Source organism: Martes martes, assembly GCF_963455335.1.
Source record: "Martes martes genome assembly, chromosome: 13".
NCBI classification, from domain to species: Eukaryota; Metazoa; Chordata; class Mammalia; order Carnivora; family Mustelidae; genus Martes; species Martes martes.
Window position 1 is genome coordinate 2901441 of NC_137901.1, and position 25894 is coordinate 2927334.

Below are 25894 nucleotides of genomic sequence, written 5' to 3' on the forward strand. Positions count from 1 at the left end.
GGAGCCAGATTTGGGGCCCAGTCCCTTGGGACCATGACCTGGGCCAAAGGCAGACGCTTCACTGACTGAGCTCCAGGCGCCCCGACTTACTTCTCATCCAGTAGTTCTCAGTAGACTGCTTCCGGCTCACAGCACTTGCGATATCTTTGGAGGAGGGCCGTGTGCCGCAGAAAGCTCAGATCGCAGTACAGTTTAGGACAGAAGCTGTCTTCTGTCTCAAGTGACCACCCTGCCCCCATTGGCCCCCTGATTCCTCCATACGCGGAGTTAGTTTGCAGATCTTTTCTTTTCAGTAAGGAGGAGCAAATAGGAGAGGTGTGAAGACCTCCCAAGTCACAGCTGCTGGGACGGGCCAGCCGGGTACCTGCGTGTGCGGCTTGCCGTCCGCCCGAGTGTGGCCGCCGGTGGGGGTCCTCCCTGCAGATGGTACGTCTGGATTTTAATGAAGGGTGTGGGGCTGCTGATCGGATCCCGTGCTCGGGTGGCACAGGGCTCCCCGCGGGTGGGAAGAGGGCCCTGGAGAAGCTGCCTCTTCCTGCTCTCTGTGCCACCTGGCGCAGACCCCGGGAGGTGCTGGGGCGGTGCTGGCGGTCATGGGTGCTTGTCCCTGCAGCCCGCCGAGCCTAGGAGGCGCGCAGGGCCTTCCCCGGCGTTTGCTGCAGCCGCCCAGGCTGGAGCTGTCCGGCTGACCCGCGTTGCCGTGCGATCACTGTTTGTTCTCCTTGACCGCCCTGTGCTCGTGCTGCCTGTCTCGGAGACAAGATTCCTCTCCTAGAATCACGTGACGTGGGAGCATTTGGGTTCCGTGTAGATAGCGGTGCCGGTTTGCCGCTCGTGTGAGGCCCGTGCTTCGCCCTAAATGCACCCAACCTGGACGGAGTTCCTTCCCAGGAGAAGCCACGCCGAGCTGTCCCCGCGTGGCGTGTGTCTGCTTCTCCTCCAGTAGGCGCACGGGCCACAGCGAGGAGGCGGCCGTGCACGCCCTGCCTTGTCCTCCGAGTGCGGCCCGGTCCCGTACACCGCTCTGCGGGCTGTGCGTCTGCTCTCGGCCGCTGTGGGAGCCAGGAAACAGAACCGTTCTCTGTCTTCCGCATTCGGCTCACATTCGTTGCAGAAATGGTGTTTATTTTTCCGAAGAGGCGGTCTTGGGGACCAGCAGAGGTGGAGTCATTGGCTTGCTCAGCAGTTGGCCCGTGGAGCTGGAGGGCGGCTGGGGTGGCGGCCCGTGGAGGACGCTGGCAGAGTTGGCGGCGGAACCCGGCCCGAGGCAGGTGGTGGCCCATGGTACAAGCGAGGGTTCCGTTCTCGGGTCTGTGGGAACCGGGCGGCAGGAGGACGGCCGTAATAATAGGAAGTCCTTACACTTTAGTGAGAGCGAGACGGAGGGTGTTGCCCCAGCCAGACCTGTCCTTCCAGCGTCCGAGCAGGTGTCTGATTTCACTCGGGGACCAAGGAGTTCAGAGCGTGGGTCCCCTCGGAACTCCCCAGGTCTGAGCAGTGCGGGGACCCTGTCGCCATGAGCCGTGAACAGCGCCGTGCCTGCCCCCGCTCCTGTGACTGGGCACTCACTGCGGTCGCCACAGTTCTGGGACCCGCGCTGGGTAACTGGGTTGGTAACTAGGTTGGTAACTGGGTTGGTGACTAGGTTGATAACTAGGTTGGTAACTAGGTTGGCGGTTCCGCACGTTGCAGGGACCGCAAGGCCTCGCGGCTGCCCACACAGCCTGCACTTTTTATCTCTCCAAGCCTATGAGAAGCATTTGCTGAACTGACTGATTCATAATTCACCTCACACTTTTCGGGTGCTTTCCTGTGCTCCGTCTCTGTACACGTGACCCGTGGATGTTAAATGACTTGTCTTATTTGTTTGTTAATTCAGTGTGTGTTCGTGGAACGTCTACCTTGTGCCACATGTCCCAGATGCTGGCGAGAACAGTGTCTGGTTACTGTGTGGTTTGTGTTTTTGGAGCTCAGATGCTTTGGGGGAGAGGCAGAGAGGACATGTCCCCACACACAGCCCCGAGGCAGACAGATCCAGGGAGACAGAGCAAGTGGTGGGAACGGATGTGTAAGGGGGGTGTTATTTTATGGAGGGTGGTCTGGGAGGTCCTCCTCGGGGAGGGAGTGGAGCCTGGGCCTGGGGGACAGTGGCTGTGGGCGTGTGGGAAGCCCATGCCGCTGGGTGGTGGACATGCCGCATGAGGCAGAGCTCCACTCTCACGGTCGAACGGTTTGTTCCGTTACAGCCCGAGGAGGTATTCTGCAGACCATGTCAGTGACTTTGTTAGGTACTTTCTAAAATATTCCTGCTATGCCTTAGGTGACCGGGTGCTTGTTCACATGTTTTTTTAAGGCAGAAACGTGTTAAAGAAAGGGAGGGAAGCTTTCAGACACACAAACCTGGAATAGAGTCTCAGTTCCCCCAAATGGCCCGTAGCTCTGTTGGGGGAAAGCATGGTAGTTGGACCGTGGTCAGGTGTGGATCAGCTCTCCCTCGGGGCCCCACCAGCTCTCTGCTCAGAGCTGTAGGGTCTCCCTGTGCTCCACGGCCCCCAGGGGAGCTTGCTTTCCCCGGAGCCCACTTTGAACTGTTGAATGCCGGCTTCTGCGTGAAGAGCCCTGGGTCCCCCCAGAGTCTTGCTGACCAAGAGATTCGAGACCTTTTCCCCATGGTCTGCATGGTCTCCTCTTGACCCTGGAGTTCCTCACCCTCTGCTGCTCTGTCCTGCTCCTCGTTCCTAGGGACAAAGAGCAAAGGATCACACACGGTCTGCCATGAGTTAGAGTGTCCCTGTCATGTCCCTGTCGTGGCGCCGCCCACTTCCTGCGCCGTTAGTCCTGTTCCCGAGGGCAGCCTGGCTGGGGGGCCGTGAGGAGCTGGCCTGGCTGCCGGTGGTTCCCTGACACGGGTGACGTGGCTTCGTGGAAAGGCTGCTGTTGCAGGGCAGTGATGTGGTACGTGGACCGACCAGCCACACTGCCACTCATGGGCTTCTGTTCCGGATGGTGGTAGCTGGTAATGTCCAGTGAGATCCACTGGTGTTGGGCTCCGAGCCAGTCCTCCGGGTTCATGGCCGAGCTCCCCGGGGTGAGGCACAGGGGAGACGGTGGATCATGGGGGCCGGTCAGTGTGCAGGAGATCTGCCGAGGCCCTCAGCGCACAGCTGCTTGCGGGGCCCAGAGCATCACTGGGAAGGGTCCATCAGGGCTGTTTTGTACAGAGGGAGGCCCGCCATCAGGGGGAGTTTTCCTGGGTTTGTGCTCAGCGAGATGTTTCTATTTTGTTTGAACCAGAAGAGTGGGAAGGTAAGAAATTATGAAGAAAACAAAACTGGGGGCATCACATTACCTGATTTCAAGCTTTACTACAAAGCTGTGATCACCAAGACAGCATGGTACTGGCGTAAAAACAGACACATAGACCAGTGGAACAGAGTAGAGAGCCCAGATATGAACCCTTAACTCTAGGCTCAAGTAATCTTCGACAAAACAGGAAAAAATATCCAGTGGAAAAAAGACAGTCTCTTCAATAAATGGTGCTGGGAAAACCAGACAGCTACATGTAGAAGAATGAAACTCGACCATTCTCTTACACCGTACACAAAGATAAACTCGAAATGGATAAAAGACCTCAACGTGAGACAGGAATCCATCAGAATCCTAGAGGAGAACATAGGCAGTAACCTCTTCGATATCACCCACAGGAACTTCTTTCAAGATATGTCTCTAAAGGCAAAGGAAACAAAAGTGAAAATGAACTTTTGGGACTTCATCGAGATCAAAAGCTTCTGTACAGCAAAGGAAACAGTCAACAAAACAAAGAGGCAACCCACGGAATGGGAGAAGATATTTCCAAATGACAGTACAGACAAAAGGCTGATACCCAGGATCTATAAAGAACTCCTCAAACTCAACACACACAAAAGAGATAATCATGTCAAAAAATGGGCAGAAGACATGAACAGACACTTCTCCAGTGAAGACATACAAATGGCTATCAGACACATGAAAAAGTGTTCATCATCACTAGCCATCAGGGAGATTCCAACCAAAACCACATTGAGATACCATCTTACACCAGTTAGAATGGCCCAAGTCAGTAAGACAGTAAACAACATGTGTTGGAGAGGATGTGGAGAAAGGGGAACCCTCTTACGCTGTTGGTGGGAATGCAAGTTGGTGCAGCCACTTTGGAGAACAGTGTGGAGATTCCTTAAGAAATTAAAAATAGAGCTACCCTATGACCCTGCAAATGCACTACTGGGTATTTACTCCAAAGATCCAGATGTAGTGAAAAGAAGGGCTATCTGTACCCCAATGTTTATAGCAGCCATGGCCACGGTCGCCAAACTGTGGAAAGAACCAAGATGCCCTTCAATGGACGAATGGATAAGGAAGATGTGGTCCATATACACTATGGAGTATGATGCCTCTATCAGAAAGGACGAATACCCAACTTTTGTAGCAACATGGACAGGACTGGAAGAGATTATGCTGAGTGAAATAAGTCAAACAGAGAGAGTCAAGTATCATATGGTTTCACTTATTTGTGGAGCATAACAAATAACATGGAGGACATGGGGAGATGGAGAGGAGAAGGGAGTTGAGGGAAATTGGAAGGGGAGGGGAACCATGAGAGACTGGGGACTCTGAAAAACAATCTGAGGGTTTTGAAGGGGCGGGGGGTGGGAGGTTGGGGGAGCCAGGTGGTGGGTATTGGGGAGGGCACGGATTGCATGGAGCACTGGGTGTGGTGCATAAACAATGAATTCTGTTACGCTGAAAGTAAATAAAACAAACAAACAAATAAAAAGAAATTATGAAGAACCTGGAAAGAGGCCAAGAGCCAGAGTCCCGTAGTAGACAGAGGAGTGTGCGGCGGCCCGAGCTCACGAGTCAGCCGTTAGGAGAACTTGGGGGCTAGAAGTCGGTGCTGTCAAGGCGCCTGCCCCACACAGACGCCACGTCCCCCTGGCACTCGGCCGGCCCCGAGTGCTGCTGCCTGGCCGCTGCGGGAGAAATCGTCAGGCACCGGGCTTCAGGTTGCAGCTCACACAGCGACAGAGCGGTTTTTAAAAGGTGGGGCTGTGTCCTGAACCTCGCTCACATGTCGTGTGCAGAAAAGGGGCTCACACGGAGGAACGAGGATGCCAGAGAAGCATGTGACACCAGCAGCTTGTGGTCCCCTGTCACTGGGTCCCCTAGAGCCTCGGGGTTGGGTGCAGGTCACTGGGGGCAGGTCACCTGGCCTCACACAGACTCTTGGTCACTCGGTTCCTGGGAGCTGACTCGGGAATCCGCGTGCCCGTCCCCAGGAGGAGCGGCCGTATGTCCGCCTTGGCCTCCCTGGCGGCCAGGTCCTCTGTGACTCCCAGGTGTTCGTCCTCTGTTGACTCCTCTGCTCCCTGGTCTTGGCCACAGTTTAAATCACCCCAAGGTTTTTGTAGAAAAGGCTGAGGGTACAGGCCCCTCCCCTGAAAGGCTGGCTCTTGGTCCCGGCTTGGGAATTTCTCACCCGTGATGGTTGGCATGTTTCTGGGTGATTCTAGTGTGCAGACAGAACACTGCCCTTGATGAAGAAGTCATCCCCTCGTTCATCCCATACTGAGTGAATGTCTGAGGTATACAGCTGCCAGTCTCCTTGTCTAGGTAGAGGAGTCCAAGATCCTGCAAGCCTTTTTCATATGGCTCGGTTTCCAGAAGCTTCTCCCCAGTAGGCCTGTTCTGGACATGCTCCCATTCATCTTCTTTCCTCTTGGTGTATGGCTCAGAGCCGGGGCTGGGCTCTTCCAGCTAGATGTGTGCCTGAGGATGCTTTCTTGATCTAACATACTGGGCTTGTGGTCCCCTAGGACCCCGGAGTCTTTCACAACACAGCTCTTAAGCCAGACCGTTCACATCCTGTGCTTTCTGTTTTTCCTCAGGGGATTTCCTGTTATTTTTCAGCCTTTGTTGTATCTTGTTGAAAACTTTTGAGTCTTTGTTCTGTTGCTGAAGGTTTTGGCTTTCTCTCCTAGCTGAGTGTCAGTCTCCGATCTGATAAACTTGTCTAGTCCCATTTCTTCATCGAGGGCCCTGGTAGAAATGACGGTGGGAGGGAGCACAGACACTGAGCACTCTTCGGAGACCTTCCTTCCTGTTGGCCCTGGGCAGGGGCGCTGTTTCAGCCCACGGCGCATCTCTGAGTCCTCCATGCGGCCTCGTTGCGTCTAGTCCCTGGTCTGTCAGTGGGTCAGGCCCACGTGCCGCTCTGTCCCCGAGTGACCCGTGTCGGAAGCCTTGTCGCAGAGGGAGTTGTGCAGGATCATCCGTGGGCTGTTACGGTGCTGGGTGTTTTTTTTTTTTTACCCTGTCAAACCTGGGATACAATATTTTGAAATGCATCTTGTTTTATAAACCAAAACACCAAGGCACACAGAATTTACTGCCTCTGTCTTTGGTCATCATGGAGGGCCTGGAGGAGGACACGTTTCTTTATGGATGTGGCCGAGCTGAGTGTGCTGCACAGTGTGGGTCCTGCCGCATCTCCTCTGGCCCCGCAGGTGCCCCGCACACCCTGCCCGGAGCAGAGCCGCCCCGCAGACCCCCTTCCCTCCCAGGAGCTGGGCTGCGCGGGTGGCAGAAGGCAGGTGCCCTCCAGCGCGCAGCCTGGGTGGGAAGCCGGATGAGAATCCCACGGCCCAGCCGCCCTGGGCGCCCAGTCCTCCTCCGTCCTGGGGAGAGAAGGGCGTTGACACCTGAGCAGGGCGGCTGCAGCTCCGGCCGCTGGAAGGACGGGAGAGGTAGAAAGGGGTTCGTGTCGATACAGTGTCACACGGGGGCGAAGGTGCCGGTTTGCAGGGACTGACAGTGGAAAATAGGAGGAGATTAAACTTCAGCTTTATCTGTTAAGAAGGAAACGACGGTGCTAACAGGTGGGAAAAAACTAGATAAGGTCCTTGCAGGAGACTGCAGTGCTGTCGCTGAGTGAGCTCTTGGGGGTGCTTCCGGTGAAGCCGTCCCGGGCTGGGCAGTGGACAGCTCTGTTTCCAAGATGCCCTGGAATTAGAGCTGTGCCACCGACTTTTTTTTTTTTTTTAGAGAATCCCAGCGATGGACCTCAGATTTTCTTCCTTGTGTGATTTGCACAGCTTAGAAGTTTTACCCTTTCTAACCTTTGAGAGAGGACCCCTCGTTCTCCCGTCAGCCCCGGCTATCACAGGCTGACACGGAATGCCGGTTGGTAGTTGTCTGTGTTGGGCACTCGCTGTGGGGGGAGCCCAGCCTATGAGGTGGCGAACGAGGCTGCACGTGGGTCCACGGCTCTGGCGCGCATGCAGATCGCTGGGTCCTGGCAGCCCTGCCCTGCATGTCACCGGGCAGGACCTGCTGGGACTCCCTGAGTCCTGGGGAGGCTGGGCGGCAAGGGAACCCCCGACGTGGGCAGGTGCACGCATTATCGCCGTTACTCCCAGGATCAGTAATGACTGTGGTGAAGCCAGTGCTATGGGGGGGAGAAGCATCCTGCTTTGAGGCCCGTGGGCCGGGCACCCAGTCAGACAAGCACCTCGTGGAAAGAATGTGAGCGACGGTGCATTGGGGTGTGAGCTGGAGAGGCCGTGTGCAGGAGTGGGGGTGCGCCACGGTCCAGGCGAGCACCCCTACATCAGGGCAAGGACAGCACCCCAGTCCGAGGCTCCACGGGGCCGTGTCTAAGGCCTGCTCGTCTCTGAGACATAACAGCACACAGGCCTGCTTCTCAGTTGTGGGTTTGTAATGGAGCAGGGAGGGGAAAGAGGCGGTAATAGGCACAGAGAATTAAGTGCCTTCAAATGGGTATAAAAATGAAAACATGGATGCGTGGTGAAAACCAGATCAGTCGTCAGGGTGAAAGGGGACTCTAGGGATGGTGAAAACGGTGAATTTGTTGTTAGGGATGTCTTACCCAGTAAAAAAATTAAGAAAGAGAAAGTCCAAGGGGAGTGATTTTTCTTACCAAGTGCTCTTCCACTGTGTCTTGTTTCGGGGTAGTTGTGTGTGTTCACGTGTGTGCACGCGCGTGTACAGGGGTGCTGTGGGGGTTTCACACGGTGACGTCCCCGCCTCCACCGGCCTTCTGGGACAGCTGGGAGCCTGCAGGGGAGATGCATGTGTGTGTGTGTGGGCGGCACATGTGCGTGCACCGTGAACCGGGCAATTCCAGACGTGGGGCACGTGGCGCAGCTGCAGAAACCGATTCAGTGCTGCGCTTCTCAACGCGTTGCCAGGATGGTCCTATTTAGGGAGAAACTAAGAAATTTCAGGCGTGTGTAGCTCACACACATTATCCTTTGGGCCAAGGAGAGGCAGGCCATGGAAAAACGTGTGCGTGTGCCCACGTATGTGTGCGGTCGTGCATGGTTTCACACGCACACACACGTTCATGTGCTCACACACACACGTATATGTGCAGGTACAGTTTCACATGCACACACACCTTCTCACATGCACTGTACACACGTGCCTGTTTCACATGCACGTACGTGTCCGTGTGTGCACACACGTTTCCAACGCACACACGTTTGTGCGCACGCACCTGTATGTGCACACGTGTATGTGCACTTCCTGTGTGCACACGTATCCACGTGCATGTTCCAGTGCGTGTGCATGTGTTCGCACGCATACACATGTGCATGTTTTCACATGCATACAGGTGTGTTCCCGTGTGCATGCCCATGTACACACGCGCACCTGTGTGGGGCGGTGATCACCGTTGGATGCGCAGATGTCAGGTGGTGACCGAGGCGTGGTTCCCGGGGTGGTGCGGATCTGGCCGGTCTGCACCAGGCACGTGCTTCGGGACAGGGGCTGTGGCGGGATGGCGTGGCTGCCGCTTCCCGCAGGGGTGCAGACTTGCTGTGCCTCTCAGAGCCCGCGTTTCATCCGCAGACCCTTAGCCTTGTGGTCAGGGTCACCCACACTTGTTGATGGAGAGTGACTCAGGCCCCAAACTCGGTGTTGAGTTTCAGCAGTCCCTTTGTTGAAGCCTCGTCAATTGCTTGGAATGAGCTCCCCGTGTGGTCACGGAGCAGGTGGCTGGGGGAAGTGTGGGCGCCCCGGAAGTCCACCCCGTGGGTGACTTGCCCGTGTCAGCAAAGTGGGAAATGGCACTCAAGAACCCAGGAGCATGGGGCCTACGGGCGGCCCCTCCACACCTGCTTTGGCCTGCATGTACTGAAGCTTGGCAGCCTTGAGTGAGCCCACTGGCTTCGTGGGACGGGCGGGAGGTGCTTCTCTGCGGTGAGCTGGGGTTCCTCAGACCCGTAGTAGGGAACCTCTCAAAGGAAAGGGCTCCAGGGCGTGAGAGCTACGGGCTCTGGGTTTGAAGAAGCCCCTGGTTCCTCGGCAGCACCCCCGTCCCCTCCTTTGATGGCGGATTGTCAGCGTTCCTCTCCTGAACTATCCTCCGGGAGTGAGATGGCCATTGGGAAGGAGTCCCTCCTTTTTCTCACAACCAGCTTCCCGTGACACCAGCTCTGCCCTGCCCCCATCAATGGCTCTGACGATCCCGTGTCATGTCTCATCTTGTGATTTAGTGTCTTGGTCAAGGGTATTGGAAGTCCTGCTGTGACGTTTTAAAATCCTTTCTGGGAGCACACAACGTGGGGCCTTGGACCGATGTGCTTTGAAACCCCCACAGATGTGCAGTGTCAGGTTACGTGGTCTTCTCTTTCAGTTTTGGAATTCGACTCGTAGTCTCTGGCATGTGTTTTCATAAATCCGTATTCCTTTACTACAGGAAAGACGAGGCCCCCAGCCCCCGGTGTTTCTCCCTCTGGATATTTTAAAAGTGACTTTGACATTCTGAGCATCAGTGGGAATTGAACAAAGGCCACGAGGTTTCCACATGTTTAGTCCCAGTTCAGGTACCCTCTTGTCAGCAGAGGTTCCCAGGGTTGCTCAGTGTGCCTTCCGGGGAACAGGACATGGTACTTAGGACAGACAGATATCCCCAAAGTGCCTCACATGTTAGCATTTCAGTGCAGACAGAAATATTTATCCTTTCTATGTCTTCTTATCTCCTCACCCATCCTGTCCATCACTACATGCTGGTCACGTTTTATGTGAGTCATAATCCCTTAAAATTGCATAGGAGCGGCTGACTACCTACTAATGGAAACTGCACATTTGTTACTGTGCTCCTTCTGACCTCTGTCAAAGCCCGTGCTTTGAAGGATGCCCTCCTGCTTTCATGGAGATCTCTTTGGAATACATTAAAAAAAAAAATACCCATTTGATGGGATTCCTGAGACTTAACCCCAAAAATTATATTTAGAAAAATTTTAAAGAACATTTTTTATAGATACCTACATTCCACTGCAGATATTTAAGGGTGTGAATATCTTCAAAGACCAGCAGTATTGGGTCTTGCCGTCCGTGGGCACCCAACATTTTGACCGTGCAGCGGCTGCAGGGGCGTCCAGTGGGTGTCCACACCGAAGAACCTGTGGACTGTAGTTTGGAAAGTTCTGAGACATCCAGAAAGGATCGCACACCTTCCCACTGTGGAGCTCGCTGCTCCCACACTCATCAGTGTGAGTGTGAAGTGGACGTTCTCTCAGGTTGTGCTCATCCCCTTGGGGTGTGGTCTGGCCTGGCTGCGGAGGCTTTCGTCTGCCGGGCCTGAGGGGCAGAGAGCCCCGCTCCCACCGGCCGCTGAGCCCTGCGGGCAGCGTGGCTTGGGCAGAGGCGGGCCTCCCTGGGGCAGGGCCTCCGGGCGCACCCGGGCGTCTCTCTTGCAGGAGCACTGCGGGCGGGACCTGCAGGGGCAGCGTTCAGGGTCCCCGTCATCTCCCTGGGGGAAGGCGGGGATGCGTAGCCTCACTTACCCTTCCTCCCATGCCTCTGAAGTGAAACTTCCGGTGTCGAGGCTTTGGACCAGAACAGTGGACCTTGACACGGAGTGTCATTAGGGACCCTTTCTGGATCCGTCTGAAGCTGACCTGTAGCCCAGACATTTCTGCGGCAGCCACGGGATCCCCTGGGCAAAGTGAGCCATTTTCAGGCCCAGCCTCTGTGTGACCACGGGCTGTATCTCAAGGTCCTGGGGTCCTCTTGGCTTACGTCCCCGGGGTCCCTAACTGTGACTGCATTTAGAGAGTTCTAGGAAAGGCATGGGAGCTTGTGCTAGTGTGGAGCAGGTGTTTGTTGGTGTCTGATACAACTAGTTACCCTCCGTTAACGAGGAACTGCAGGTTGTAGGCAGCTAGATTTTATTTTATTTTATTTCTCCTGACAGTCTGTTGAGTTCCTCAACCGAAGAAAGAAACCCCACCCCCAGTACCATCCTTTTGCCCTTAAAGCTGGCCCGCTTTTGAGGGTGTTGTGGCGAGACCCCGTTGTTTCCCGAGGACCGGTGCACCCTCTGCGCGCGAGGGCCCCAGGGCCTTGGGGTGTGCTGCTGTGCCTCTTCTGTTCTGATGAGAAGTGGTAACTTCACGTTTTACGTTCTGACCCTCCAGGGGGAAAGCCTCTCCACTTCCGCTTTTCTGAAGAGGCAGCCTCGACCGCGCTCGCCAGCGGAGACCAGGGTCGCGCGCCCGGGACTGCCGCGTCGCACACCGACACCGGGGAGCCCGGAGTGGGGAGCGCGGCCTCTGCGTCCGCCCTCGGGAACAGGAGCCGAGACGCGTCCAGGAGAGCAGAGCGGCCCCGGGTTTCCGTGGGCGTCAGGATGCCGGCCTTTCACCCGGAGCAGGAGGTTGCGGTCTCCAGGGACGCCGCCGACTTCCCTTCACGTTCAGATCCGACTTTTCCCGAAGGAGCCGACCTGCCGCTCTTGTCCGGGAGCGGGGCTCAGCCCCTGAAGGAGAAGCCGTCTGATTTGCACGTGAAGGAGCACGCTGCAGGGGGCCGGAGGGGGCCGGCCCCAGACCTGGCCCCCCTGGACCTCAGCGAGAGGTCGAGCCGGGATGATCCCAGCCACAAGGAACTGGCCTCGTCCCTGCAGGCTGCGCTGGCCGTCCACCCGTGTCCTTACTGCAGTCACAAGACCTACTACCCCGAGGTCCTGTGGATGCACGAGCGTGTCTGGCACAGGGTCAGCTGCAGCTCCGTGGCCCCCCAGTGGATCCAGCCCAATGGCTACAGGAGCATCAGGAACAACTTGGTTTTCCTTGCCCGGAGCGGACGCACGGGCCCCCCACCTGCCCTCGGGGGCAAAGAGTGCCAGCCGCTGCCCATCGCCAGGTTCACACGCACTCAGGTGCCAGGTGGGGCGCCGGGGCCTAAAGGCGGCCCCTCGCCCCTGGGCGTGGCCACGAGAGCCGCCGGCCTGCCTAAGAGCAAGGACAGCCTCTCCGGGGGCCCTTGTGCGCTTTGGGTGGCCGGCCCTGACGGGCCCCGACAGGCCAAAGCCGGCCACGGCCCCGAGCCGCACGGCGCCCCCGCGCAGCCGTCCTTGCCGAAGCCCAGGCAGGAGGCCGGCCCGAGAGCGGGGCCCGTGGCAGGCGGCGGTGGCTTCAGCCGAAGTGCCACCCCCACGCCCTCCGTCATCACCCGAGCAGGAGCCCAGCCCCCCACAGGTAGCAGGCCGGGGGACAAATATGTCATCCCTCCCACGGGGGCCAGCCTCGGCCCCCCACAGAAGCACAGTGCCCCGGACCCTCCGAAAGCCAAATTCAGCCCTCAGCCTCAGGGTGTGCCGCATGGGAAAAGCGACGGGGGCCCCCCTCTACCTCCCCGCGAGCCCCCCTCCAAGGCTGGCCAGGAGCTGCGGCTGCCCACCAGCTGCGGAGCGGGCCCCAGGGGGAGCGCGGCCGTGCAGGCCAGCAAGCCGGAGCCCGCATCGGACGGCCGCGAGAAACGCCTGGACATCCTCAGTGTCTTTAAGACGTACATTCCAAAGGACTTCGCTTCTCTCTACCAGAGCTGGGGTGCCAGTGGCCCTGCACTCGAGCACAGAGGTAAGACGAGCGGCCCCCACCCTGCCCCGCGAGCGTGGCACGACGGTCCTCCTCAGGCCCCACGAGCAGCCTCTCCCCACAAGGTTGGGCAGCTGCCTGCCGGCTCGCTGTGCATCTGAGCACCAAGCAGAGAGCTTGGGGCCCCTGCACCCCTCCTGCCCCCCAGCTCTACCCGCCAGGGTTCGGGTGCCCAGGGCTGGGACGGGAGCCTGCTGGCCCCGCAGGCCTTCCCTCCTGGGGCTGTTAATTCGGGAATGCTGATGTCTCACAGGAGCGGGCAGCCTTGACGCCCCTCACGTCCTTTGTTTTTTTATTTTTATTTTTTATTTTTTAGGTAAGATCTTTGCCCAGCATAGGGGTCAAACTCGTGCCCCAAGACCAGGAGTCCCATGCTCTCCTGACGGAGCCGGCTGGGTGCCCCTTCCTTTGTCAGTTTAAACATAGGATCAGTAGATGTTCGTGGTCCCTTTTCTCTGAATAGGCAGGAAGGTTCATTTGAAGAAGCAACTGTTTTGTTTCTGTACGTACGTCATTTAAAAGCATGTAGTTCAGTGGTGTTAGTGAGCAAAGCCTGTGGACTATGAATGTCCCGTAGGACGTCTGGGGGACTGGCTTGTGCCGCAGTTTGAGAAAAGACACCTTTAGTGGCCATTTTCCTTTTCTGCTGGTGTCTGGGTGTTGACACCTTGTTGCGAGGACCCGCGAGGGAAGGCACACGCCGGACAGGATGCCCTCCTCCTTGGGCGTGAATTGTGGGTGGCTCTTCCTTAACAGAACACTAGGAGATCGAAGGATTTGCTGTGAAAAACCAAAGACCAAGCAGATGGAGACCCCTGCGGTGCTCGCTCTCGTCATTGCCCTTCTCTGAACTGAATCGTTCACGCGCCTGTCGCTACAGTAGGTCACCGTCAAAAGTGACCTTTGAGATGGGGCCCCTCAAATTCCAGCAAGTGGGAGGCACTTTTGGGGAACGTGGTTCACGGTTTGGTGGAAGTTGGGTGAACGGTGAGGTGCCCCACATCCGTGGTGTGGCCGCGGGTGCCTCGCCGAGAAGGCGGGTCTCTCCCTACATTCGCAGGGACTTCGGAACCGGCCGGCTCCTTGGGCACGCTGGAGCCGTCCTGGCGTGGCGAGCGGTGCCTTTGGCTCCTGGGGAAACACTAAGGTGGGAAACACCAGGGGTGCGACAGTCTCAGAGATTTTGCCCGCGGGGTCCTTATTTGAGGCTGGTGTCTGTTCCTTTTCACTCAGAGCCCGTGCTTCTTGGGAACTTTCTAGAATGAAGCTAAAGGCACGGAAGCCTGGAGGCCGCTGAGACTCCCCGCCGCCGAGGTGCGGAGGACAAGGCTGGAATGCCCCGTGTCTGCGACGCCTCCCTTCGGGCTGGGGGTGCGGCGCCAGGCCGCGGCGGGTGGTAGAAGGCAGCTGGCACATGGCCTGGCGTGTTCACATGTTCGGGTTTCAGTTAGTTCAGTGAGTTTTGCGCGGTCCCAGGGACGTTTCCGGGCGGGCAGATTATTTGCTGGGAGACGAGTCACGGTACGTGGGCGCCCTTTAGACCTGAGGGCAGCCATGTCGCTCTAGGTTTGGTTTCCGTGGGTCTGAAAGCCGAGAAGTCATAGGCAGCCGACGATGGGCGAGTTTCCGTGGGTACCCGTGTGCCCGGCAGCCGTGACCCGCTGTCCACTCCTTCCGCTGACCGTGGCCTTGGGCGCCCAGACCCGGGACGCCTGTCACTGTGTCAGTGGCTTCTGCTTAGCGCCCAGACCTGGGACGTGTCGCGTAGCCCGCGACCTCCAGCTCACCCCCGGTGAGTGGCGACCCGCCTCGGTGACGGCCGTCGCGCTGCCCGTGCGACGGTGCTGTGGTTGCTTCTCCCCCCAAAAAGCAGAAGTCAGTTTCAAGTTCAGGGTTTGAGAATTTCAAATGACAGCTTGGCAGTGTGCAGTAGCCGGAAACGTTCTCCTTTTCCTTAAAAATTGTAAATGGTTCTCACGGTTTAGTGTGTGTGCGTGCGTGTGTTTTAAGAGAGGTTCCATACTTACCTTCTACATGTGAGAAATGCTCAATCATGCCTCACGCACGTGTGCTTCTCTTGGGTCCTCTGCCCGTGTAAACACGGACATACAGCCCTGTGTATTAAGGTGTATTAAGGGCATTTAGGGTGTTTAAATTCACTCTGACTTGGGTTCCTTAAGGGCAGATCCTAAACTTTTCGGCTGTAATATACTAAGTGTGTTTCTAGAACCATGGTTTCCCGGGTTTAGGGAAGAGCAGAGATTGGTTTCTCTCGGTCACTTGGCTGGTGTCCGTGTGGTGGCTTTGTGGTTGGATGGGACGCCCCCTGCATGGCCCTCCCCTCCGTGGCCCTCCTTGGGCTCTGGGCCGGGCCTGGGCTGTCCCGTGGGAACCCCTGTGGACTCCTCGAATGCCTCGGCTTGTCTGCGCCCTGCCCACGTGTCCCATCTGTGGCCGCCCCTCCAGGGCCTTTGCTGGTTCCTTTCTCCTTCTTGGGATGTTTCTGGATGGCCCTTGAGGTGTTGCATAGGAAGGAAACATGGCAGGCGTGGCTTGGCTGAGAGGTGAGTGGGGGGCTGATGGTTCCTGTAGGGAGGCCCTTTGCCATTGTGCCGCCGGCAGGTGCGAGTGGCCCCCAGATCGCAGCCCTGATGCATTTCTGAAGGTGCCACTGACGCGGATTCCTGAGGTTTTTGTCTTCCGCTGGCCACGCGTCCATGGCTTTGGTGTGATACGCAGTTGAATTTCACATCACAAATCTGGAAAATTAAGTTCCTCTCGGTTCCAAGTCATCTTTCTGGCCTGCGCCACTGGATGGGTCTGCCCATGTTGATCAGCTCCCATTCCGTGGTCGGATGCACCTCCTCTCGGATCGGATGTGAGCCTCCTCTTGGGGGCATCCCTATGGAGTAAAGGTCTCAACTCCTCCACACGGGCTGCGGGAACGAACATACCTCCCGGCCTCGCGCCGTTGTGGAGGAGGCAGAGGCTGCCGAAGGGAACCTTCTGAGAAGAGTGGCCGTCCGTGCCACGTGCGATGCTTGTGGGGGTCAGTGTGACTCTGTCAGGGCTCGTGTTCTGCTCACACAGAGGCCCTGCCATCTGGCGGTGCCTCGGAGACATCGGGTCCTTCCAGACGTCGGGGCGGAGAGTTCTCCGAGGCCGTCTCCCCACGTGTTGTGACGGAATGACGTTCGTGGGGAGGCCCTGCCAAGGCAGGAAGGATGTTCTGTGGCGTGACGACTGTCACTTCCTGGAGGGACTCTGACCACCACCCTTGAAGCCTGAAACACACGGTCTGCTCTGTGTGACTGGCAAGTCTGGAAACTTCCATCCATAGAGTAGGACTGTTCTGTTGATGGAATAGAAAAATACCTTACCTGGGTTTTCACGCTTTGTGGTCAGCCTATGTTAGGTGAGAATATGGACTTTAGAATAAAACTTGAAGGTAATAGGATGAGATTATTTTAGATAGAATGAAACATAAGGTCTCTGTTGTTGGGACTTGACAGAGTTCCTTGTCCAGGGACAAGTCCGAGACATGTCCAAGGCCATGCAGGGGAGCGTCCCGTCCAACCACGCTGCCACTCCACGGACACTTGACGTGACGGTGATGCGAGGTGTGTGTTTCCTTTGCTGGGCTCCGTGTGGGGTCCCCGTAGGTGTCCAGGCTCCTCTTCCCCTTGCGGACGGGCACGTGTGTTGCGGCGTGATGGGGTCACGTTAGCGTGCGGGGCTGGGGAGCGGAGTCAGCGCCTGCCCCGGGAGGGCCCCGCCCTTCACCGGGCCTCCTTGCCGCGCCGCTCTGGTGTCCGGGTCAGAGTGTCGGAACGCTTCGCTCCCCAGGCAGTCTTCGGCTCAAATGACGTTATAACCTTTATGAGGAGCTCGGGGTTCTGGGGTAGCTTGGGCACGATATTATTGACCATGAAGGGCAAGGGTCTTTTCTCGAAGAGTAACGAGAAAACGATGCGGCAAAATGTACAGGAGAACAGCGTGTGTGTGTCCGTGTGCGTGCGTGGACGTGCTGGCGCATCCTTAATTCAAGGCAGTGCGGTTCGCTGAACGGAAGTGCTAACGTTTTTCTGCTGCCGCTTTGGATGGGAAACAGGCAGCTGAAGGAGTTCTTAGGAAACTGCCGAAACGACGTGGTGTGTGAAGACGCAAGTGCCGTGTTTTCTCAGGGTCCTTAGCAAGTATCCCGCGTGGGCACCTCTAGAATCCACATGGGTGAGCCATCCCGTACCCCCGGGAGAACCCGCACGGCCCAGGTGATTGCCAGGGAGGTTCTCGTAGGATGAGCCTGGGTCGCGCTTCAACAGGCAACAGAAATGCTTTAGAAGTTGAGATCTTCCCAGGTCAGACTCAGAGGAAGGAAAGATATTCCTTAAAGACGTGATTAGGTAGCTGTCAGCAGAAGCCGCCACGCTGGGAATGTGTGCTCAGAACCAGGTGGTATGGGGCCCGGGACGTGCACAGCCGTCGTGGGGAGGCTGCTAGGCCTCCTGTCCCCGCAGTGCTTGGGGACGCACACGGCAGCGGTGAGAGGCCCGCGCCCAAGGACCCTGGCTGAGTGTGCTTTCCCCGTTCAGTGCCTGAGCGCCCTGTCCACCTCAGTCCTGCTGTCTCATCGGGGACAGTGGCACGGGTGTGGGTTAAAACGGGTCTTACTAGTCTTTGGTGCTCCTGAATGAGGCAGTGGGAAATGGAGGGCCTTGTGGGCAAGTTCTGCCATTTCGCTAAGACGCATGTTCGAGGATTCGGACGAGTTCTGCCTTACAGCACATGCGTGTTTCGGATGATTGTGTCCATACGCTGTCTGCAGTGTAGAAGCAATTTTATATTCTTTTGATCTGTGGACGTACGCTGAATTCGGACCAGAATTGGGTTTCAGCTGCTTTGACAGAGACTTTGTCATCCTTTCTATTTGCCATTTACAGTCCAGGATCCGATGTCAGGGACACACTCAGCTCCGTGAGCCTCACTTAAATGCGTTGCTCCAGGCAGAACGTGCTCTGGTTGGTGTTTCTGTGCTGTGTTTCCGCTGAGTGACGGTTGAGCCCGGCAGTGAGAGTGGGGCTTGGGGGAGGCCTCTGGAGCCGCCCCCCTTACGTGAGCCTTAGCCTTTCTTCAGAAGGACGCCCCAGAGCAGGCCAGGTGCCGGTCGGTGAGGGCCATCTGCTCCGCCGTTCTCACCGACGGGAGCACGGGGCCGGGGCCTCCTACCTGGTCCGACTCCCTGGTCTTCCGTCTGTGCCCCGGAGGGTGTGCGGACACACAGGTAAGGAGCCGGGCGCCTGGGCGGTGTTGGGGGCGTGGTGGGGACTGGTGGCCAGGCCGCGGCCTCCCCGCCCCTGCACCCGGCCGTCCCCACAGAGCCGCCCCGACTGCCCAGTGATGGGACGGTTTCCAGTTGCCCCCCCACCGCCACCCCGGGCCGCGGTGCGGGTTTCGGGTCACCGCGATCGACGCTCCCTCACCGTCTCAGGTGTGCCGGCTGTTGGCGGAGCCTGGGGGGAGGGGCCCTGGTCGCCCCCAGGCCGGCAGGTGCTCCCGTCACCCCGTTAGACAGAGTGGTGATGTTTTCCTCTCGCCGCCCCCTGCTGCTTCCCCCCTGCTCCGCCCAGGGCCGCCGCCGCCCGGGGCCGCTGTGGACACGGGCCCGCCGAGGAGACTCCTTGTGTGTGGAGTGTGGGAAGCGCTTGCACCGCCCACACGCGCGCCCACCCAGGTACCCCGCCCGCCGCCGAGCCTGGGCCAGCCACGGACCTGGGGGGTGCTGGGGAGCTGAGCCTCCCCAGCCACGGGCTTGTGAGCCCCCAAGAGGCTCCGCAACCCGGACTCCCCCAGCCGCCAGAGTGGTCTTCCCTGCGCATCCGACGCCGCCGTGTGCTTTCATTAGAGATGAGCCTGTGTGCAAATGCCCCATTTTAATTAGAGTGCAGTCCTCAGCAGCGGACATGCTAATGAGCCCTGCCGCCACCAGAGCGTGCCCCAGTCACCGTGCCCTGTCTGCGTGACATGCGCTGCGGGGGCTGTCCTCACGGACGCTGACTGGCTGTGGCACAGTGTCCCCGGGGACGCCCGCACCGGTCTGTGCCGGTGGCGGAAGCCCTTGGCCTGTGTGGGCCGAGCTTGCCCGCAACAGTGCGGGCCGAGAGCCATGCGCGGGGCGGGGAGCTGGCGGGGTGGGGGTGGCGAGGGCTCTGTGTGGGAACGGGAGCACGCGTGCAGCGGCCGGCGGGATGCACGGTGACAGAGGCCACACGGTGGGTAACGCAGGAGGAGGGTCCCTGCACACAGACGCCGGTAATAAATGCTGCCGGCGACGGCTTTTTTCAGCAGCGGGGTCTGAAGTAGAAAGAGCCGTGGCCCCGGGCGTCTCCCCCCGGCCCCATCCCTTACAGTAAGTGTGGGTGGAAATTGGTATTTTCCAGCCACAGGCTAGGCGCTGGCATATTTTTTGTGCAAGTGCTTTGTCTGTAATGGCCTTGCTTGGCGCGGTGTCGTGTCGGGGCTGGCTCGCGCCTGCACTAGCGCACCCCGTGTTCCCACAGTGGTGCTGGAGTAATGACCCCCGAGGTGCTGAACGAACCCACGCCCCCTCCACAGACGCCCCCGAACAAGCCGGTCTTCGGGTTAACCGGACGTCGGGCTTTACTGTGGCCGCGGGAAGAGGGCGCCTGGCGCTCAGGGCGGCCGCCCCCGGTGGTTTGCCCCTCCCCAGAAGCGTACAGGACCGCATGCTTTGGTGGGGGCCGCCCCCACAGGTCAGCCTGGGGTGCTCGACAAAGCCCGATGGCCGTCGCGGCCCTGAGCGACAAGGATGCGGCGGGCAGGTGTGCGCAGTGGCTCTCGGTCCTGCTGTGGGTCCGGGCATGGCTGTGCCTCCCCATGCCAGAGACTCCTCTCACCCGGGGTGTTTTTGCACAGGTTTGTTCGGGAATGAGTTTTGTCATCTTTCTTTGTCCTGGTGTGTTGGTCCTCCTCCGTGAGAAGCGCCGGGCGGGCTGTGGCGCAAACGGCTGTGTCTGTGCCAGGATCTGGTTCCCTGCCTGACACACTCACTGGCGCAGCTGCCGTGCACGGGCACCGTGGGCACGCGTGCCTGCTGTGTGTGGCCCGGTGTGTGTGGCCTGCATGTGTTCACCGCTCAGCGTCCCCATGGCGTGCCGCGCCATTGGGGGGGTTCGTTGCGAGCTCCTGTTGCGGGGCACACACCGTCCTCAGTGGCCTTGCAGGTCTTCCTGGGCTAAGGGCTCTCCCCGCTCCTGTCCCCTCACAGAACATCCCTGTGCCCTCTCCTCCCACGGGCACTTTCCACTGACATTCTCGCTTTCTGACGGGATTCTGTAGCTGCTCGCTGTCCCCTTTGTAACGGGAGCGGTGTCTCTGCGGCCCGGGCAAGCGTCCGGGCCCTGTCGCGGGGTCAGCGCACGCTTGGGGGTCCCATCCGACCAGCGTCACCGTCCGCGGTACTCTTGGCTGCCGAGGGTGGGGACAGTGGCGGTGGCACTGTGGGAAGCTGGGCGGCCTCCCGGTGTGTCTCTCGAGAAGGGAAGCGGCCACTGCCTCACAGGGTGGACCTTTGCCCGGAGCCGCCTGTCCTGCACTTTGTGCTTGTGTCTTACTGCGATTTCAGAACGTCTGCTGGTTGCTAAAAAGCCTGTTCTTCACGTCACCGACTGAACGCCCTGTTGTGTGGTCGTGTCTTCCAGTCAGTGGTTTCTCTCTGTCCACGAAACTGGCTGTTTTAGCATAGAAAGAAGTTACTTGGCGGTGCTGTGACCGTTTCGGACGTAAGTAACGTCTCTCCGGATGTGGAGTTAACAGATCTCCGCCCAGACGTGGCCTCAGATGGGGTTCGCGGGCGCCATCGTTTCCCACGGGTGTAGACGCCCTCCCGGCGGGACTCGCTGTGGCGTGTTTGCGGGACGTGGTAACACGGTTGCGCCGCGGCTGGAGAGTGCGCGTGGAGGTCACAGCTGGTGTTGGGGCAGAGTGTCCGCGGCCCTCGGGCGACCCGTTGCATCTCCCTAGGGCGTGGCTTCCTGCGGAGAGTGTTGGGTGGCGCGGCCAACGCCCGGCGGACCCACCAGGAGCTCGGCGAGGTTCTTCGGGCTCGCGCGTCGGGTGTCGGTGCCACGCTCCTTCCGCTCCGCCTCCTGTCACAGGGTGCCCCTGTCGCAGGGACAGGCGGGTCAGCGAGCCTCGTCACAGGCTGTGTCTCACGCTGTGTCTTTGTTACGGTACTTACGTTGGGGTCTCGGAACAGTTGGTACCCATGCTTGACTATGACCGAGAAAAGACGCGATTATGTTTCTCTGGGCCTTGGACTGAAGTTCTGCAGTTTTGTACCGACTGACCCGTGAGCTTCCTGTCCGCAGGGATGCACGTTACGTGCTCTAAGCTGCCGTTCTGTCTCGGAGCCAGGTCGTCCGTGGGTCCGCTGTCCCTCTGTCCAACCGTGGGACGCGCTCGCTCAGGCCTGTGACCCTGACTTTGTGCTGGATCGCCTGCCCCTCCCAGTGGAGCCGCTGGTTTGCTTAATTCCTCGGGGAAGGTCACGACCCCTGGTCGTGCTTCTTGTCCTTTGTTACATTTAAAGTAGCTTTTTCTTTTTTTTTAAAGTTTTATTTATTTGAGAGAGCAAGCGAGGTCTGCTTTCGAACTGTTGAGACCTTGGGGTCCTGAGTAGGAAGCTGCCCCCCACCCCCCGCCTGGGGCGTGTGACTTTGTGCCGGTGCCCGCATCTGTGGTAACCCCAGGAGCACGTCGTACCCTCGCCATGAAGATACCGTGGGCCACACACACGTTCTGGGATGAAGCTGCCGCTGCCTGCCGTGACCACTGGGGATCCAGGCACGCACACACGTGGCGGCAGGACGCCGCTCGCAGACTGAGTGAGCCAACCGGCCCCGATGGCCGTTCTCTTTCCTGGGCATCCCCTGGCTGTGCCAGAGCCCGGCACTGTGCCTTTTGTCGCCGAGACCCGGGGCCCCGGTTCTCTGCCGTGTCACACCAGCGACCACACAGCAGCCCTCTGACTCTGCCGAATTAGCATCCAGAGTCTGTGTGTTAGCTAATTCGGACAGATCGTGATGTCCCGGGTCTCCGAGTGAGACAGTCCATCAGGCACGGGGTGCAGGCCCAGAGCCAAAATGGATCTGCTTCTGTTAGGTCAGAACGAAAGAAACTTCGAGAAGTGAAGTGATTCTCTTCAGTTGTGTGTTGGGGCGGCACTCTCTTCTCCGTACGTGCGCTGGTCAGCAGGCGTTCCTCCCACAGCTGGAGCGGACAGGGTCGCTGAACCCTTACAAGTTACAGGTGTGGATTCAGTGGTTGAGCTTCTAGAAGGAGGCTTGTGGTCACGGTGTCTGTTCTGCAGGTGTCTACTCTTGCAGGACGTGGGTGCTGGAGGGGAGGAGCGTCGTCACGCATGAGGCATGGCCACGGCTCTGGGCGGATTGTCCCCACCCTCAGGAATGAAGGCCCCGCTGTTCGTGCTTGTCGTATGCGCACCCAAGTCCAGTCGTGAGGGTAGCTGATGCTCGAAGCGAAATTCTAAATGAAAGGAGGGCTTCATGCATGTTGTCGTTTCCAAGATGCTTTGTCATAGATTTAGCATGACTGAGTAAATGTTTAGTTTCTAGTAATCACCAGTATTCATCATCAGGAAGAACATTTTTTAAAAAATAATAGGCTGAAGTATGGGTATCATTGTCCTAGGGGTGTTAGGGGGGAGAAGTTCTAGGTGGCTTTGTGTGTGTGTTGTGAAGAAATTGTTTTTTCTGTTATGTGGTTGAACGTTAGAAATTGAAATGATATTTAGAACCGAGAAAAATGGACCCTCTCTCCCTGCAACCCCCTGGATTTTGGATTTAAAAGACCAGACTGACTTTTGCTGAAATACGAAATCTGGTGTTCCCAGTGTGTTTGGACTTCTTGCCAAAATTTAAAGACCATGATTAATAGTTCATTTCTTATTATTCTAAATGTTATTTTAAAGTAGTTAAGCTAGAGAAATAATTCCATTAATCAAAATAAGGGGAAATGAAAAAATAAATGGGGGCCTAATCTATCTCCGATTTAGCTATGGATATTATGATGCGGGTGATGGAGATTCACGGAGCCGGCCCGGTCCAGTTTCCGGTCACTGTTAGAGTCTCAGCATCACACGTCGGATTCCAAAGTCCCGCTCAGGTCTCGAAGCAGCTTCTGTATTGGTAAAACCAAACAGACACCTCAAAACACGTCATCCACCTGTCTCTTAAGTCGAACGTACTATGAGAAGTTGTGAACACGACACGTGGTTTGTCTAAAGGGACACGCGGTCCTGAGAGCCGCCCCTTGCCCACGGCGCAGCGAGTGGAGGTCGCGATGAGGAAGGTGCTGCGTGTGACCTCGTCAGGCCTAGAGCACCGCATACGTGTATCAGACGCTAGTCGCGTCCCCCTCCCTCTGAAGGCCGACAGGTTCGCCTGTGTCCTGGGAGGGTGTTATGTCATCACCCCTCTCCCCCACAGCAGTACACGTGCATCGCCTTACCTTATAAAGACAAAAGGGAGACAAAGTAGACCTCATGAAGTTCCGGAAGTCAGTATCCGTCCCTAGAACATTGAAGTGCATTAAGGAAGATAATTATTTTCTTTAGTGTTACTGTTACTGAAAAGCCCACAATTCACAGAGCAGCAGAAAACCCACAAATCTTCTAAAAACGTGTTTCTCATCTTCTGAGTATTCTGTCTTGTAAGGGGGAGAAAGCAGCCTGTGTGCACTCAAAATCCAGGTGTGCGCGTGCGTATTTCTGTGACTCCCTCCGAGGCTGCATTTCCCTTGTGCTGATTTCTCAGATGAATTTCTTTCATTTCCCAAAAAGCCTGTAGGTCGCTGAATTGAGGAATAAAATGTTGATGACTCCCTTGAAGAATGAGATGCTGTTTGAACATATTGCTTCAATTTCAAAGCAAAAATAGGCATTTCTGTGTCTAGATTTATGGACTGAACTTAACAACCTGGTGGTTAGGGTTACCAGATTTTGCAGTCCTTCTGAATCATTTTTAAAACTTTCTGAGCTTTGCAATTCAAAACGTCTGTCCTTCATGGAGGGAGGCGTATCCTCCTGTCCCCTCTCTAATCTGCCCCGTCAAGTTTGTGTATTCTGGCCCCAAGGAAGAGAGGTGCGGGCAGCGGTCAGGGGCGCCGTCGCTGTCGCGTGTGCAGAGTGGACACTGTTCAGAATCGCCAGCGAGTTTGCTTGCTACATACAGTCACTCTGGGGAGACTTCCAGGCTGTTCACCTAACCACTGACAATAACTCATTTCTCTCTTGGCAAACACGAAGGCCATTTTCCTTTCTTGAATGTATCTAGAAGCAGTTTGGAAAGTGCCCTGTTAATGAATCTCCGTGGCGTGAGGTCGCTGTGCAAAAATGTAAAACCTCGCTCTCCGCTCACTGTGGGGAATGCGCGGTCTACCCGAGGACGTGGAGTTACGGTTACGCGTCGGATAAACTCCTGCCTGTGCCACTGTGCCCGCCCCAGCCCCCGCAGAACTTTTGTCCAGTATCTTCGGGCCTCCTTCAGTGTTGATTGATGGACGTCATGAATGTGGGGCTGGTTTTACGTAGGAGCTTTCAGAAACTTGACTAAAGAGAAGCACTTAATGCACGGTGTCAGCCAGCCCCTCCCCCCAGGATTTCTGGGGTTCCCGGAGGCACAGCTGGAAACCAGTGAGAATTGCGCGTGAGTGTGTGGCGTACGTGTGCATGTTAACGTCAAGTGATCGGTCTCACTTCGTCAGGACTTTAGCTGAAGGTTAATGCAGTTAAGTAAGATTAATCTCGCCCTGCTCTTTTTGTCCTCGGATGGTAAACTCCATTGTTCAAACAGCGATGCTTCGAATGTCATTTGAGAGCCTTCTCTGAAAGCCGCGGGCTCACACGTATTCCCATTTTTATCTCGCGGTGCGCTTGACTTTAGCGTACCCCTTCTGTTTTCCCAACGTGGTGGTTATCTATGGGAATCGGTGGAAGCACTCTCGGTTCCGACGGACCTGTGTGAGAGCTGTTCCTTTTTTGACTGTCTGTATGGCCCCAAACTCAGCCTTCTTGTGGAACTATCACTCACCTGTAAATCCGCGTTGTGCTACCAAATTCTCCTTGTTTTGGGAATCCTCCCCCAATTCCATCTTGCCACCTTGTAACTTCCAGGGCGGGTCTGGACACTTGTTTGCCTTCTTGTATGTGAAACAGAGAAGGCTAAGGATCCTCTCTGTATCCTTGCAAGTGATTGTCTAACGCTGCCCCCGTAGAGCAGGAAGGCCCGTTTAAAGTCTCTCCTGCTAGAGCAGAGGGAGTTCCCGCAGCAGTCAGGGGTCTCCGCCCCCCCTGACGCGGTTGCTGCTGAAGGTCCTGGTGCTGTTGCGTGTTGATAAGGACATTAATAGGGGAAATGCACTTAGACACCAAAAGGCAGAAATGAGCTTCTCTGTTGTCTGCTTTCTCTCATCTAGGGGAGAGACCGTTCTGACCCCAATCCCGTCCAGACAGTGCCTCTCAGAAAGGGAACCTAGAGACTCGTTGCCGGCGTACCCTGGTGCCCCGTGACAGCCGTCCGCAGCGCCCCATGGACGTCCCGGCCGTGACCCCGACCCCCCGTGGAGCAGCAGCTGCAGCAGCCCCGACCGGATGGCCCGACCCCGGAGCGGCCGTGCTGGAGCGCGGGCCGAAGGGAGGTGCTTCTGCGCCTTGGGAAATGGGTCAGAGCCCGCGAAGATGGTCTCCTCCAGGGTCACGTGTGCATACTCTGGGCAGCTCTGGGCTCATCGACCACCGTCCCCTATTTTCTTTCCAGCAACAGTGCTGTTGGCAGGTACGCTCGGAGCACAGGCCTCTGTGTTGCCGGAGACACGTTTGAGACACTGGAGAGCGATTCTTGTGCGCGTCGGAGAGA

At 57.3% G+C, this 25894-nt stretch overlaps 1 protein-coding gene across 1 annotated transcript in view; it reads left to right on the forward strand.

The window, feature by feature from the left end:
* The window catches only part of ZNF516 (zinc finger protein 516), a 106975-nt gene extending 81305 nt beyond the window's left edge, over positions 1-25670 (forward strand). The window contains exons 3-4 of the mRNA XM_080821991.1: positions 11481-12923; positions 25455-25670. Of these exons, the coding sequence (XP_080678117.1) occupies positions 11481-12923; positions 25455-25471 (1460 nt within the window). The 3' untranslated portion in view covers positions 25472-25670. The remainder of the gene's footprint in view (positions 1-11480; positions 12924-25454) is intronic.
* The last annotated feature ends 224 nt before the right edge of the window (positions 25671-25894 follow it).